General features: G+C 30.9%; 1 protein-coding gene across 4 annotated transcripts in view; it reads left to right on the top strand.

The window, feature by feature from the left end:
* LOC120343974 (uncharacterized) overlaps nt 1-18270 on the top strand; it is a 37621-nt gene that overhangs the window by 9730 nt on the left and 9621 nt on the right. For 2 of the 4 annotated variants that reach the window (XM_039413033.2, XM_039413032.2), the window contains exons 6-17: nt 1255-1402; nt 2083-2272; nt 2918-3063; nt 4744-4881; nt 5532-5640; nt 5929-6029; nt 7647-7778; nt 8273-8348; nt 11941-12047; nt 13439-13560; nt 16333-16489; nt 17399-17528. In XM_039413033.2, the coding sequence (XP_039268967.2) occupies nt 1255-1402; nt 2083-2272; nt 2918-3063; nt 4744-4881; nt 5532-5640; nt 5929-6029; nt 7647-7778; nt 8273-8348; nt 11941-12047; nt 13439-13560; nt 16333-16489; nt 17399-17528 (1556 nt within the window). The remainder of the gene's footprint in view (nt 1-1254; nt 1403-2082; nt 2273-2917; nt 3064-4743; nt 4882-5531; nt 5641-5928; nt 6030-7646; nt 7779-8272; nt 8349-11940; nt 12048-13438; nt 13561-16332; nt 16490-17398; nt 17529-18270) is intronic. The other 2 variants (XM_039413035.2, XM_039413034.2) reach the window with 2 other exon arrangements.

Raw genomic sequence — 18270 nt, 5'->3', positions numbered from 1 at the left:
CTCTGGTAGTATGTGTACCAGGTCAGGGTTAGGCCATATTATTACTTCGATTTTTAGTTTTAGTTCTATTACAAGTTTGGGGACTGTTTGTGATATCCAAGTGAATATACCCTCGGCCCATAGGCTTTTGTCGCTTTACACAACTTGATATAAAGTAGGCAAATAAAAATTAGTTATCTCCATATTAGTACACATACTTCTGGAGCGCCAAATTGCATGAGAAAAACATGAATTTTGTTCATCAACTCTGCAACTGACAGCAAGTTAAATATTTACATTATTATTTACTAGTTTTTACTAAGTCCTTTTCTAGCCAATCATTTAGTTAGAAGAAAATTGATTTTTATGATTTATTTTAACCTCATTTTCTCGTTTTTTTTAGTCAAATATAAATCTTAGATTGATATCTTTCTCATTTAATTCTGCCTCAGGTGTATAAAAACTACAGTAGGGTCGTCTGCATATTTACTGTATTGGCTTCTGCTGAAATGTGCACTTCAATTATCATTCATTGTATTTTATTATGCTTGCGGCTAAGTTTGCCATTATAATTCTCTTTGACAAATAAGTGGCATATTTTTATGCAAAATACGAATAAAGTAATAAAATAGAAGAAAACTAAAATTAATTTTTTAAATATACACACAATTTTTTTTACTTATTTTTTGACGTTCAAATTATTGTTTTGAATTACCGGTAGTTGAAGCATTCAATATCTGGGCACGATTTTAGTTTGTTTAATTACCGGTAATTAAAAAAAAAACAATGTCAGCATTATTGTCTCTATGGTTGAATATTAATAAATCTTTTTTATGTATATGTATTATTTTATGACTAAGATGTAGAATTGCAGTATGCAAAATTAGCTAAATATGAATAATATGAGGTTATAATGTAAATATTAGGTCCATCTAATTCCACATTGTTTTAATATATGTTTCAATGCCTTGACACACTCTCTTACATTATGGGATTACTCATTATCCAAAGGTTGTTTCATTCGGATAATTTTGAATTGGGTTATATTTAGCATCATAAATTTTTAATTTAAAGCCACTGGTGAGAGCTACTAGTCACATCCCTGTATATCCAAATTTTTATTTGTATGAAATTATTTACTCTGTTCATCGCTTGGATTATGAAAAGCATGTAATAAGTAGTAAGAAAATATCATGATTTCTCTTTTCAAACGTACAATTTAAAATGTGTGTTCTTGTTCAAGTACCATAATTGATTATGGCGATCATATTTCAGAACGCGGGTCGTTAATTTGGAGATCACAGGGAAGGAAATAACTGCCAACTTGGATGCTAAAACAATTCTGGTTTTGCGTTCAACAACGGCTACAATATGGAATATAAGGGCCGTTGATGACTTGAGATCGAACAACTTCCTCTTCGTGGTAAGCTCAAACGGTTGTCCTTTGAATTGTGCATCACTACGCATTACTCTCAATATTACTTTCACGCTCAATTAATTGAAATACAGTGTTATTAATTTATACGCTAGAATGATACTTAATAATAAATGCATAACGAATACATTTTTTCCGCCTTCTAGTCTTTTCTTTTGATATTTGGGAATGCTCTTTGCCTCATAGCAATGAAAACTCCCAATGACACATTTTTTCTCAACATATGTATCTTTATAATATAATCTTTATAATTATGAAGTAAATAAGTATATCTGTTTACTACCATGACAATAGCAGACCTATTTTTGTTAAAAACTCTAACAAAATAGGACTCTTGGCTTATCCATACACGAAGACTAAAAACAAAAACAAATGTCAGCTTCATAGACACTAACATTATAAAATATAAATATTAAATATATAACAATAGTATATCTTATATATTCTGCCCCCAAAAAATGAAAAAAAGCTGCTAATCCCTGTCCTAATGTATAATTAAGCCATTCATCCTCTCACAAAAAGGTATTGGTTAACATTGGTGTGGTTATATAGTATAGTATCTATTGAAAGATGGTGTGTTCCTTGGTGTGATTTGATTTGTACAGTTAGCGTTATTAACTCTTAAATAAAAGATTAGGGGAACATAGCTTCCAATACCTTCATTTCAGTCTGAGAAACACGATGAAATACGGTTTGTTGATTCGATGAAGAATTCGATCATTTCATATGAAGATTTACATGAAGAGGAAAAAGATCCAAACAACTTTGATAGAATGTTTGAAACGTCACACAATTGTATTGTTGTTTCGTATTCTCAATACAGTTTCCCTTCGGACTTGATTTTCTTCACGTTATCAGGTATCATTTTTTTTTTCATATGAATTAATTTGCTTATTTTAAATTTTTTCATTGCATTTTTGATTATTGATTCACCAATAATTTTTACAGAAACAAATGGTGGGTATGTTGGTTTGGTGGGGTTTGCTCGTTGAATCCCTTACCCCAATCCCTACTACAGAGTCATCCAAAAACAACTAAATTTCTTGATAACCACTCCTACAAAAATAATATAATTTATTTGATACTTGAATTTCTGTTTGTGTATGATAGTATGCATACTTTTTAGTAATCTAGGTCGTTTTTCACCAAAGTTATTTTCTTACTAGAACATGTTTCAAATGACCTGGGATTGGTTTTTTTCGGTCACCCTTTACTTCACTTTAGGGTGTGAGTTAGAATATAGTCTAACTATCAATCTTTAATTATAGATTTATGACTAGTAAGAGCCAAAGCTTTGCAGGTCTCACTGTGAAATAATTGAAATTTCAAATTTAACAATATACTCTCCTTTTTTATTTTGTCATATATCGAAATATTTGAAAAATTGAAGATAAATTCAATTTTTATGATGATGTGAGTGAGACCATGAATGTTTTGAAATTATTTCATTTTTTGTGGTACAAAAAAATACTTTTATCACATAATTTGGTCTTTTTCATTTAGATCAATATCATGAGGTATCAGAGGCATCTCCAGTACTTGATATTGATGATTTGGACAGAATTGCTAATGATATTTATAGTAAAGCAAAGAGTAGCTGCCAAGGAAGCAATGACTGGATATTAATGGTTCCAACATCAGCTTTGAATGTATGTAGTGTTGCATTAGTTTTTGTCTTTGTTGCAGGAAACAAAAACATTAGCAATTTTATGTGACATATGGTAATTAATATCACAATTATGACATCTAGGACTACAAAAATCAGTTTCATGATCTGATATATTCTAATAGTAAAAAAGGATGTATAATGAAAATTTGGTTTAAAAAATCTTGTGATATATAATAATTATTAACTTCTGCATATGTTTTGTATATTATAAATAGTATGTTATGTCAAGTACTGTGTCAAATATGATTTGTTTTTTTCCTATAGCAGTCAATATATTGGTATATTCATAGATTCTCACCCTGTAGTACTGACCATTTGTTAGCTTTCCCCCCTCATTCTACCACATACAGGGTGACACAAAACACAAAAAAATTATTTAACACTTGAACTTTTGTTTGTGTTTGATTGTACCTCAGAAGTAATATCAGTAATATAGGACATTCCTTTTTTCAGATCACACTATATTTTCTACATTGCCATTTTATATTACTTATTTCAGACCCTATGATATGCCAAATAACAATTTTTTTTACCAATTATGTGAAATACCATGTAGATAAACATCTTGGTTACCCGTAAGTAACATAATATATGTGGCAGTTAGAGCATCACAGGCCTCAGCATGAATTATACATACATTTTCTAAAACAATGTCCAATGTTAATGAAAAATGAAAGCAGTAGAACTGGATAGTAAACCAGTCTATTGCTCTTAGCCTCCTTTAGAAATTCATCCATTAAAAGGTAGAATTTTTTATCTTTTGTTATAATGTCTTATAAAGTCTTGATATATTGGCTATTTCAATTTGGAGTATTTTCTCTTGCATATATGCAGTGTGTACTGAGAAAAAGAATTTGAGGCGCTTCATGTACTATTTTCTCTAAAATTCACCATCTCATAGGATTCCGGGAATGTATTATATCTACTCACCAATGCATTTTTTAATAAGAGAATTGCTCAAATCCAAATCTCTCATTTCCGCTTAAAAGTAATGAAGTCTCATTTTTAAGAAAATGACAGACAACCTTTGGAATTTTCTCCTAATGCACATTCCACTTTTAATTAATAATCGATATATCACACTATGTAGAAATATTTTAATTTGATTCATATTTATCACAAAGAATGTTAGTAAATGTATGGCAAATTTTAATCCATCAACTTACGGTACGTCTAAAATCATGACACTGTAATGCATACTCATACAATACGTACAATATTCATTCCATATTCAACCTACTGCCCAGCATTTCCACCGAATAACCAGTTTGTAAAAGATATCATGGCAACACAAATAAGACAACTTAATATAATAAACGAGAATATCGGTCAGAGACCGGAGACTTATTGATCGAAAGTTAGGGGATCCCCAAAACAGCGCTCTTACTCTATAGTGACACCTTGTGTCCCATCACTAATTAATTAATAACTCGCTAAATATACGACATAATTCATCCAAAATCAATAGACTTCTGGTCCGACATATGATGAATGCACATGCAAAATATGGAGCAGATTCAATCTCGATTTCGTGAGATATCGCGTGCATCTAACAGACAGACATACAGACAAATACCTATCAACATACTTACCGATTAAAATTGATGAGTAATAAGTAAAATTGTATTCTATTAAATATCTTTTCAATCATATTTTTCAGAATTATGGTTTGACAGAAAGTAACTTGATGATTAGTTACGAAGGTCAAGTTTGTGATCCGATTTCAATTAATAAAAATATCGAATATGTGTTGAACGATTGCAAAAAAATAAGAAAAGATGGTAACTATGAAACTCAAGTAAGATTTTACTGACTTTTATTAACAGCAATAAGTTAATTTAGTAGAAACAACAACTGTGTTGTTCGCATGCTATATGTGTAACAGTATGTATAACCTTTAACTATATAATGCCATAATATTTTTTTAATTGTTAGGGTAAACATGCGAGTTATTGGACACCAACTGGATATATGGATAGTTTTGTTATTTTGTTGTTGTTTATCGACATGTTAGTGTATTTCTTGTCTTGTTTTTCTTCTTTTTGTGAAAAAATCTATTTTACTACTGTTCCAATTGGTTTGAAATTTTCACTGGTAAATATTGTCTTTTTCGCTAGAAGGCTATTACTATTATTTATTTCAAAATTTTATTGGCCTCTATGGGATTTGTTTTTGGTGTGCGATGACGTCTAAATTTAAAATTACACTTCTTGTGCCGCTTTCGCATAAGTTTAAATCTGCTGCTCATCTTTGATATGGTACCGGTAGTCTACTGTGACAGATTGCATACCGGTACTACTTCGTTTCCATATATTCAAGCATCGCTCCCTCGTTGAGTATCTAATCCTCGTTCAGAGTAAAAGTCCGAAATTAAGAATAATTTTTCTGGTGCTCATTCAAACTTATATCTTTTTTGTAATTTATATTACAAACTTACATTTTGTTTAGATGACAGTGATATTCAAGTTTGGTTTGGGACATTTTTACTCAGTTAAAGGTGAAAAATCAGAAACAACAAAAAATCTCATATTAATATGTGACAGAGATGTTGGAAAAGGTATGTATTATTATGCTTTTATTTTTATTTTGTTTCTCTTTGTTTCTGAATTACAGATAGAATTGCATAAATAGAAAGCATTTCCAAACTTTATTACTTAAATTTGTTTTTTAAAAAAAGAGTATTAAATTGTTCCTTGGCATGTATGTATCATCTATGAAGTGTATAAAAACATGTTTTGTTTACTCTGCCACTGACTAATAATTATGTTTGTCTAATTAATTTAATTACAATCAGAATTTTGAGCACAGGTCGTCCTAATTCAGCTTCATATAATTTATCTTTAAGATAACAACAATGATCATGCAGTGAAGAATCATATAATATCAAAGATAACGTCCTCTTGTTCCACGGATGTCATGAGAATATCTATTCCTACGGGAATATCGGTGAGCTTTTTTGGCGCTGGTTTAGGTTGTGCGCCATTTTGGTGCACATACTACGGGAGCTCCTGTTTTTTTGTATATCGGTAAAAGGCCAGAAGTACTTATAATGTTGATTGTAATGTATATCATCAACTGGTTGTTATCTCATAAAACAACGCGATCCTTATTCAAACTTCTTAAAACTAAAGATTTGTGCGTACTTTTTATATCTCTCGTTAGCTCAAGGAAATTACCTTATTTATTTTTTTCACATCCTTTTTGAACCAAACTCTGTCATGTCAGTCTCTTAGTGATAGGAAATTATTACTACATACTGGTTTCACCCAAGATGTGCACAAGGACTGACACATATGATATACCACTGGGCAATTCTAGCATTACTTTCGTTAAATCGGAGCAAATTTTTGAATTTCAAATTGACTTAACCTAAAGCTTATTATAAGCATTAAATTCATAGTGTTACTGGTTATAGATGGCATTGGGTTTGTAACATAGAGAGAATAGGAATGGCAATAATATAGACTACTTTCACATAGACAAGCCGCAAAACACCGTTATTTGCGTTACGGAAAAAGGACTCAAGTTTTTTTAGTAAAACTTTGAGATGCTCGCTGTCTCAAGATACTAACGCCAACTAACTATTTTTCCCATGTCACTAGAGTGCTGTGTCATTCCACTCCACCCACTGATGATTTAGCCTTGTATCATTTGCGGTAAATGATTTCCACGAAATGCCTGTTTGGTTATTTTCTCTGAAGGATGCAATTTTAACAGGAGATTACATTGATGACATGCTCCAGCATTTTGTTTAAACAATTTTGTTATTTTGGTTCGCACTTCGATAGTGAAGCACAACTAACACAAATGTGATTAGTGATGGCCAGAACAAAATGATCTACTATGTTGTATAATACACCCTAAATTTTTTCAAAATTGAATATGAATTAGGTTGGGTAATATCTAACAAAGAATGTATAAAAAGTTATGAAAGTCTATTGTGTTCCAATTTGAAAATACAGGAAATTTATAGTTTTTAAAGTTTTCAGAAATTAATAGGTTTTCTTTGGAACTACTTTGTGACTCCAATTGCTCAAAATTCTAAAATTTGAAGTTGATCTAAAACAAGAATTTGTAATGTTGAATCGAATTAGTTTTCAATCTATTAAAAATATTCAGTTTGTTTGGACATCTTGATTGTAGGTACATGAGCCTGCTATACAACAACTACGTATGTTCAGTCAAAAGCTTTCGAGGTTAAACTGAAGTTTTCATTGCACATACGATGATCCTAAATTATTATTTAGAAATGTTAATGTGTTGTTTTTGTGGCAAAAAAATCGACTTTTTTTAAACTCCTAGGGCAATCGCCTTCAGTTTTTGTTGAATAATTATGGAAATATATCATAGAAAGCTATTTTTCCATATTTTTTGATGTATTTCAGTTGTTGTTTCACGTCCAATATTTATCGCTTTGAGAAAAACTGACCACCGTTTGATTACAACGAATGGTGTCACAGCACAGTAGCTTCATTATATTTATATAGGCCTTCGCTGGTATTTTACTACAAATAGCTAGTGATCAATGTTTTTTTAAATCTTATTTTATTTCATACTTTCCAGAAATATTTATTGCTGACTGGAATACAAAATTGTAAATCGTCTGAATTAAACGATTCTTCAGAATTTACTTTCGATAGAAATGCAGAAGAAACCTGCGGAGCGACTTTCGAAGATGGCCTTTGTAAAATTCGGGTATGTCTCAAAGTTTGTGTTTTGAAAATTTAGAAAAAAGGATTTATTTCATAATGAAGTTGGTTCATTTATTCCTCTAAAAGAATAAAGAATGGGAATATAAAAAGTTTATTTATTTATTACTTCTTCACAAAATATATTGCCTCACTAATCACTTTGCACGTTTTGATATTAATCAATTGGATCTGATTCATCTGCATTTATTACAAAAACACATTCCAAAAACGTAGAATTAGACATCACGTTATTTTTCCTGTTGCTACAGAAGTGTAAGATTTATATAGTCGTGAAAGTATTTTTAAATACTTAATAAGTAAATTTCAATTAAAATTGGTCTGCCACGGATCTTGATGTTAATTGTACTGTATTGAACTTGATATTCGGTGCAAGTCACAATTTGACTTCATAGTGGTTTAAGTGAGAAAGAGTTGAACAATCTTTCTCAGCAATTTGTCTATTTGATTCTATTTATGAAATTTAAAATTCAATTTCAGATTTCAGTTAGTCGTGAAGTATTGGACGGCGAAGAGGAGTTTATCATCTTATCATGTCGTGATGCTTCTTCTACCGGTAAGAAAGATTTTTTCCAATCTTTGATATGATCATTTTTATAATAACTGGTATTCGGTAAAATAGACATTCAAATAGAGCTTTTAGCTTTATCTTTGCAAATTAAGTATATTTTACTTGCACCTATTTTTTGTTTTACTGAGCATGCATTATATAGGAGCATCCTTCAGATTGTAAATTGTCATATTTCAAAATAGTAATTTTGATTTTTTTTTTCAATGGTTTTAAAATGTTAAAATTTGAAACAATTGGTAATGGTATCTCAATTATCTTCCTTATACAGTATGATAACTTATTTACCAGTATATCCATTATTTCCGAACCTTTTTTGACACATCCCTCACTCGGCCTTTTCGGGGTTTTAATATGTTAAATTAAGATCTCCTTGAGATTAAACCTATTGACAATCATACGTGTAAAAAAATTTAATCATTTTAAATAGTCCAACCTCGTTTCATCATTTCACCAAACCAATATCACAAGTCACACAGTTATGGTCCATACATTTATGGATGATACTTTATGATGAATTTTGAAATTGACCTACACATTTACAGTGTCTGGAGGTGAAAGATGGATCAAAATTAATAACTACATTCTGATCAGAACACATAGTATTTATCAGTAATTGAACATGCATTTTAGTGTTTGCCTTAACATATTTGTGTTACTAGTCGTTGCCAATATTGCACAGAATAGAATCATGTTTTATTCCTCTGGGAATTGTTACTCGAGTTGAGAAAAAGTTCTATTGCTTTCCAAATTATGAACCTCAGGTCAATTATTCAATGAACAGTTAGAGCAATCTATGCACTTACTATCATATTCATTATGTGTTAAAATATGGGTACCGTTGGTTTCCTCTTTTTCATATGATTAAAATTTAAATTACTTGAATCAGGGATGGCCATACTTTCATGTACAATACCATTGCAAATTATGTATTACAAAATGAAATATTCTAAATTGCGAAATGGAATATTTTAACCAAAAAACTAGTCAATTCAATGAGTTGAAATTTACGATAAACAGTAATTTGAATAGGTTTCAGGCCTTCACTGTTTCTTAGGAGGCTCAGATTAATAATTTTTCGAATTACCTTATGCTAAATAATTACTATAATCAAGAATTTCAAATACTAAATCTAATTAATTTCGGAGTGAATCTAATATTCAATTCCGGTATTAATTTAATTATTCCCATGTTATATTAGTTATAAAATTGTAAATTTTCAATTACAATTATGTAAAGGTTTGAAATGGATTTCTTGCTGATTGAATAGCAAGAATAGCAATAGTTTGCATTTCTGAGACCATGAATAGCGATGTATGTTGGCAACACATATTCCCTATAGGTTAGGAAGTATAGCAAATATGATTAGCCATGAAAATCCTTGTTAATTGAATGCGAGAAATGGACATAGAAAAGAAAATGATAGAACTATACTTATTAATAGGCAAGATTTGCAGTTACACTATGACTAGGAGTTGAAATGTACAAATATTAACATTTGTCGTATGAAGTGGTTTAGCTGGTCACGCTGATGCGGTTTTCTAGTAAGGTTTATGGTTTCTCTCTCCTTTTTGTTTATAATGTGAGAGAGACATTTCTTTTTTTTGCGAGTTGTGCGACAGGTTGTGGTCTGATAAAACTCTACTTGAACTTAAATGACTCTCAAGCAGAAGGAGTAGTTTGATATTGGTGACTGGGTCAGGTCACATTAATAGTATCATGTTATTTATTTAAAATCGAATCAATATCATCAATTCCGTGCCACACAAAAATAAAATAAAAGTTTCTTTGGTATTTTTTTTAAATAAAACTGAAAGATATATAATCAATTTAATAGGTCCCCAACATTGCGTAGATTGGATCACCCATATAAATAATAAATTAGATTTCAATACAATGATTTTTTAATATGTTCTTTATTTTGCCACCTAACAATATGTACAAAATTGATCAAACCAAGTCAGTTATTATAATATGTTCTCTGATAAATTCTAATTACATTTCAAAAGTATGAATTTTCACATAATACCACATTGTACATATCACTGCTGCATTTCTTTTACTCTAAATTTATATTTTGTTTTGGTGTCATCAAAGCCACTGCGTTAAATAAAGTACAAAGAGTGGTAAACTGCATTGTATGAGCGATTTAGGTTTTGTTTATTGAAATTTGTGGATGTGATAAATTAGAGACCTGGAATTGACCTTTTCTCAGCTTATTATTTTCGGAGAAATGTTTCAAAATAATGATTTGCATTGTTTTTTATTCAGGAGAATTGTTATGAAATGAAATTTGTGAAAGTTCAATGCAAGATTTTTGAAACACTTAATATAACCATCTTGATTTTTGCTAGAATATTCTTGCCGCCATTGCATGCAGTACATCCACTACCCCAAAGGCTGGGGAAAAGGCAATTGTTATATGTTACTCCAATAAACTACATATTATTTAGCCTTAGCATTGGGCATATTTTTCATTATAGTGTAAAGCACTGCTTTGCTTATTTGAATTTTTCAATAAGTGGCTGGAAAAATTAAAATAAATGAAGGTCTTTTTCTACAGTTCAATGATTCAGATTTTGCCCATTTAACAGAAATGCCTATAATATTAGTTTTTATAAAATTTTCCATATATTTCTTACATCGTCATCGTCAAACTTGTCTTTAGTGTCTGAAAGATATAGCCTATTTTTGTCAGCGAATAAATAAAATATCTTATTTTGATACATTTTATAGGTAGCCATGTGATGTTTTATTGTAATTTAAGAAATTGTTATTCCTAAAATTAATGTTTTTTCGTCATTTTCCACATAAATCTGGTCATTTTGACCACAATTTTGAAGCTCAAGTCATTGTTTGTTAACGGGTTTGCCACATCAACTACTCATAGTAATTCGTTTTGTACCTGAGTAAATTGTTAAACAAATATTTGTAGATCTCACCAGCCATTCTGACCAACTCATTTCTCACGTATACATGGGTTCATATATTTTCTAATGTATTTTTTATTGGTCAGATTAATGAACTATCGTGAGGATATTCTAAAATAATATTTGGAATACAGATTAATGAATATATTCTAAATATTTCATGTTAAAAGAAAAACGCAAAAGGTCAAAAAATTGCCTATTGGATAACTTTGAATTTAAAAATCCATGATTGTTATTAAGCAGTGTTTTGATTGTTTTTCACATTTCTCAGAAATTGAATGAAGCATTTTTGGCCTTACTTGAAGATTTTATTTGCTTGAAAATTTTTTTTTTTCAAACTATTTCAAATTATTCCTAAAAAAGGGGGGCGCTCCAGAAGTATGTGTACCAATATGGAGGTACCGGTAACTAATTTGGTTCGCCTATTTTACATCAAGTTGTGTTAAGGGACTGACACCTATGGGCAGAGGTAATATTCACTTGGCTAACACAGACATTCCCCGAACTCGTAAGAGAACTAAAATAAGAAAAATTGAAATAAAATTATGGCCTAACTCTAACCTGGTACACATACTGCAAGAGTATCAAAAGGGGATTTAAAATATTGAATATAATCAACTCGTAATTGATTTGAATATTCATTTTTTTTTCTACAGTAGACTACAAATTGGATGTTTATTACGATTTCTCTTTCAAAGACAAAGTCATCTTTCCAGCTACAGTCACTCAAGTTGATGACATCACATATCATTTTAAGGTATTTACATGCTTTCCTTTTTTAAATTGTTTTTTGCCTCCGAAAATTGTTATGCAGAAAGCTATGATTTTGGAAAAGAGCAATTCAATAATTTATTGGTATGAATATTATATAAGTAGGATAGTAAAATATTTGTCGCTCCAGAAGTGTGTGTACCAATATGGAGGTAACTAATTTTGTTCGCCTATTTTACATCAAGTTGTATAAAGAGACTGAAACCTATGGACATGTGGGTATATTCACTTGGATAGCACAGACAGTCAGACATAATTTATATATTAATATCACAATATAGTTTGATGAAACAGTCTTTGATAAAATCGCTCGGAATATCTACAAATTTAATTTTTGTTGATGATACAAGGTGACACAACAAAAACAGAAGCATATTGGAAACATATTCTAGAAATAACATAAATAACTTTTGTGCGAATCGTCAGATTACTGAAACATTTTGGTGCAATCATACACAAACAGAAGTTCAAGTGTTAAATAATTTTTTTTCATTTTCGTAGAAGTAATTATTAAATAATTTATGGGATCAGTTTTTTTGGGGGTCACCCCTTTTTTACCACTGAAGATATTCAGTATTGGGTGTAGAATAATTCTGAATGGCATGTAACTGAGTTTAAAAAAATTCAGATATTTAGCTGTCTCGATTGATGACATGGTATTCTAATTTTCCACTCGGGTATGGGGTTTGGTTCTAGTCGACGAGAGTGTACCTGTGATATCGCATCGTTTCCCAGTAGACTGAGACATTAGGCAAAAAAGCATATTCATATTTTCTTTCTCATCTCTTACAAATTTGTACAGTATTTACTGTAAATACTGACACTCGATTGCTGTGAACTTGACATCAGTTTGTGCATTGCGTATTTGCTTCCCTTAAACTGAAACAGGAAACATTCATCTCCTTCTGATGCCTATTTTGATTGACTATACTCTGTTATATGAAGAGAATGAAAATAGAAAGTTGAAATACAAAATCAAATTTAAATCGAATTCTTTTTTCTTGTTTTGAAAAAGAAGTAAACCATCTTTTTCTGTTATTTTTTGAAGAAGGTTTTTTTTTTTGAATAGGTTTGTCTTGAATATATCTGAATTCTATTTGCTCTGTTTTAAGCTTTTACACTGAGACGAAATATTTTTTGTAATGTCTAGATTTTATAAACCTATTTTGCCAAGCATTGTAGTTATTCTTGGTTGATTTTTCAATTGAAAAATCTGTCCAAAATTCTCACTTCAATTGTAAAAAGAGATATTAGTATGTGAACATTTGCATGAAAAATTACATCAAATTATTGTCTTGTATATGAACTAGACAAGTTTTGGTAAGAATATAACCAAAATCATCGTTGTTTCCCATCAGACATTATTGGCTTTTACAGGTTTCTCTCATTTCAAATGACCCTTCGTTGACAATTTATCTATCAGAATGCTCTCTGATTCGCAACCCTATTGTGAAGAAGACATTGATCAGAAACAATTGTCCTGCAGATGAAATTATCAGGTTAAAATCATATTTTTTCTACCTAATATCTGTTCCAAAATTATGTCTTATTTTTAGCTCAGCGGAAAATCTAGCACAAAGCATATTGATATAATTTAAATCCTATTTTCTGGGTCACAACACAAAATATGAGTGTTTCCCTTTTCGCAACTTTGCGTAGTCTGCTTTGTCATAGATTATAGAAAGTCAAGTATGAATTAATGATGATGGTGTGTTTATATTCATCATAAGCAACTTGTTCTACCAACACATTTATTTTTCTCATAAAATTCAAGTAAGAAAAGCCCACACTCGGTAACCACAAGTCTTGGATTAATAGCTTGCCTATTTGAAACACCTAATTCGGGAGCTTATCACTTCTGGGTTTTCTCTTTTTGTAAGCTTGGAATTTCCATTATATATTATAACCGTTTCATTGGCTTACTCATCATGGTGGATTACATCTCAACGATCAATTCACTTAACTTGGCATTAAGAAAATATTTACGATTGCTATGTTTGAAAGTAATCCATGATAGACGATTATCAAATTGGCAATTCTGAGCTAATCTCGTCAAATTGCAATTCAAGTTGTCAAATTGCAATTCAAGTTTTAATGTCATGTTTTAGTTTTTCCATTTGGATTCAAATACAATATGCCTTTATATTTTTATCCATTAACATCTTAAACATGACTAAAATAGCCACTTCATCTATACTGATATTTAAATTTCTGTTAATAAATCAAGTAATTATAAATTTATGGAATTAGTTTTTTTGGGGTCACCTTGTACCTCTACTGAATATATATTCAGTAAAATAATTCCATGTAATTGAGTTTAAAAAAATTCAGATATTTAGCTGTCTTAATCCATGACATGGTATTCTAATATTTAATCCATGTATAGGGTTTTCTGTTACCAGTCAAGAGTGTTCTCATGATATCGCATTGTTTCCCAGTAAACTGAGACGTATGCAAAAATGCATATAAATATTTTCCTTTTTATCTCTTCTGAATTTGTACATTGTTTACTCTAAATATTGACAGTATTGTCTTGCTGTGAACTTGACATCAGTTTGTGCATTGCCTATTGACTTCCCTTAAACTGAAACAGGAAACATTCATCTCCTTATGATGCCTATATTGATTGATTATACTCTGTTATATGAAGAGAATGAAAAAGTTGAGAGACAAAAGCAAATTTAATAAATCGGATTCTTTTTTCTCGTATGTTTGAAAATGAAGTAAACCATCATTTTCTGTTATTTTTTGGGGATGGTTTCTATTTTGAATAGGTTTGTCTTGAATATATCTGAATTCTTTTTGCTCTGTTTTTAGCCTTTACACTGAGACGAAATATTTTTTGTAAAGTCTAGATTTTATAAACCTATTTTACCACTTCAGCCATACTGATATTTAAATTTCTATTAATAAATTAAGTTCTTAGGGGTTTTGAACTTGAACTTGGTCCATTTTTGCCCTAACTTTGGTACAACCGTTAGCAAGAAGAACAGCTTAATTTTATCTTATCTCTCAAATTCATCTTTTTTGGCTTATTTATCAACAATGGCTAAGCAATATCATGGATTATCCTACCTATTCAGAAAGTTCAAAAGCTCAAAAAACTTGTTAGTTTTTCGAGCAGATAATTCGTTTTTGTTTTCAATCATTTGGTTTCTGCACTCAGTTCATGTTATTGATTTTTGAAATCGATGAAGGACAGAATTTCAACTTCTAAAAATGATATAACACTGATCTGGTACTTCTTAAAGCAAATAATGTTCTTTCTAGAGTTTTTATTTTTGTAACACTAAAATCTATACAGCATTATAAGCAGCTTTTAAATTGTAATATTGGGATATACCATTTGAGTTTATCTATTATTATCAATTCATTTCCTTGTATTTTTGATTTGAACTTGATTATTTTAAAATTTTCACATTTTATGCAATGTTTTAGTGGGGATGATGGCCAAATGATTAGAGTATCAGCTTTAACTGAGCTGGTATCTCATTCTCGTGTAAATTCTACTCTGGTGTTGTGTAATCATTGCGATGGCATGTGAACTTCTAGCGCTTAGATCAATATGCCATTTACCATGTCAAATTTTCCAATAACGGAACCAGGAACCATTATCAGAAGTGATCCGATTTTCATAAAAATCAATATTTGTTCTATTTCATGGTAGCAAATCATCTAAGTTGAACGGGACTAAATTGACAAATTTTGTTTTTATGGCTGATTGTCACTTTAATTATGACGCTATGATGTATTTATTGATATTTAATACTAAAGTAAACTGTGCTTGATAAGCAAAATCGCATGCCATCAATTATTTTTGCAACCAATTTGATCATTTCGCTTCTGCAACTACTTTGGCATGCTTGTATTGAAAAAATCCCAAGTTGATTCTAAATACTGGCATAAGAAAAATATACCCATGTAGGAGGGAGTAGTCAAATTTACACTGGTATTTAGGACATTGAATATACAATTTTTTTGAAAAAAGTCATTATTTTGGATGTTTGGACAAGTCTCGTCCAAAAATCTTTCACCAGCGCTTATATGAATTATAATATTGACGAGACTATTAGTGCAGCGCTTCCCTATCAGTGAGAAATTTTTTTCTTTCTCTATTAGGAAAAAAGTTACCTATTTCCTTGTAGTATTTCTCATATTCTTTGATTATTTGAAACAAATTTAATTTACTAATCATTTTGTAAGGGATTGTATCTTGTCCCATGTCAAAATTGTTCAGCCAAAAATGAGTAACATGCATTTTGTATCTTCAGTTTTATCAGGCCATTCGATTCGTCTTCAACAAATTATCAGCATTTTGCTGTGAAAGTTGGTGGACTTGTGAAAAAGTTTGGAAGTGCACGCGTTCAGTGTGAAGTGAGTTCTTGTACTACAGATCCTGATAGCAATTGTGTGCCTACTGTACCACAGGTTGGTATTTGTATTATGTTTTTAATATTGAATAAATTAAAACTTTGGGAAGGTTTTGATTCAGGGACGGACAGATTGGGATAATTTACTATAGCCTACCGAATATGTTCTGAAATATTATTTTCAAATTGGAAATGTTGGATAATGGGTCATGTTCGGGACAAAAATTTGAAAAAATTATTGTAAATTTATAGATATTGTGTTTGGCAATGGTTGCATAAAAAATGTGATGGACGTTGTTTTGATTGGTATTTTATTTTTTACCTATTCACAGTTATGTAGGGTCTATTTTGTATCTGACTATGACATGTCAGATGCCCAAAATGACAAATAAAAGTAATAGACTTCAAAAAGATATTTTTGTCGTTAACTAATAAAAATTTTAGTGCAATTGGTTCATCAGTGCAAGAAAAAGACAATCTTTTGTGTCCGTTTTACATGGAACTTTGTGTCCAATAAATGCACTTTATTTATATTTTGTATTAATATGATAAACTGGCGGTGATCTTATTCATTTGGATGCTTAAGATGAGTTCTAGAGTTTTCAGTCACAACAGAAGCATATACCTAGTTACTAAAGTTTTTATTGAAAATAGCCCAGCGTGACTGGACTTATCTAGTTTCTCCAAACTCCTCTTCTTAGTAGGAAGGTGTTCAACTACATACTTTTGACTTGAGCCGAGACATCAAATTATTCGTAAATCCAAAATGAGTAATGGCATGAAGTATCAAGTCAAGTTGATTTCTGTGAACCTAATAATATGTCCAGTTGACGGGAAAATTTGAATCCAAACCTGCATGCTAGCTAATAGACCATTGAAATAAAAATTGCATTTTGGGAAATGGTATTCTGCACTCACATAATTAATTGTTATTGTTGATTAATAATTATTGTTTTATAAATTTTAGTGTTTTCATCCACATGGTGATAGATGCACCACGAAGAGTTATCAAGAGCAGATCAATGTCGCTACGTATTTGGATGAAACTGTCAAGACTGGAGAGTTTCTCTACGTAGCAAACACAAGTCAACCTATTGGTAAGATTTTATTTTTCATTACTTGAGTTATGCTTGCACGTAATTTACAGAATTAGAGAATTTTTTTTCAGTTACATTGGTAGATTTGGAATTATGTAAATTCCTAATTATTGAAAAAACGCACTCAGTTCTAAAAATTATTTCGCAGAGCGTTACTCCGGTATATTTCTTCCTATACCTCGCGAACAAACGTTGAAGTCGAAATGACAATTTTCAAAGATGGAGATTTTTGTGCCTCTTTTAAAATTTATGTAGTAGCCTACTACGCCTTGGTCAACCCCCCCTTCTTGAAATCGACGAGTGCCAAAGTAATTTAAACCAGTGGTTCCCAACCGCCGGTCCGCGGACCGGCGCCGGTCCGCGAAGCTTTTTTGCCGGTCCGCAAAAAATTTCGTTGTTTTGTTGTTTTCATGCCGTTTCAATCACTTTACCGAAGACGAGGTTGCGTTTGTTAATTGCGCAATTTCTCTTCCGTCGTCATATTGCGACATCTTGGCGACGTCTTTCGCGACATATTGGCGCCGAGTAATCACACTTTTCGCTTTTTCGGCTGTGATTTATCGCGAATGCGCTCTATCAAATTTTGCAAGATTCAGTAACCTAAAAATCGGCAGGCGTGCTTTTTCTGTTCTGCATGCTTTTCCTCATTAATATGACAATCTATAAAAAACGTTATGCATATTTCTTTGTTTGAACCAAAAAACAGAAAAGAACAGTATAATATCCCAGTAAGATATGAACT

The sequence above is a fragment of the Styela clava genome, chromosome 5 (genome assembly GCF_964204865.1).
Source record: "Styela clava chromosome 5, kaStyClav1.hap1.2, whole genome shotgun sequence".
In the NCBI taxonomy this organism is placed as follows: domain Eukaryota; kingdom Metazoa; phylum Chordata; class Ascidiacea; order Stolidobranchia; family Styelidae; genus Styela; species Styela clava.
This window is presented reverse-complemented; position numbering and strand designations above follow the sequence as displayed.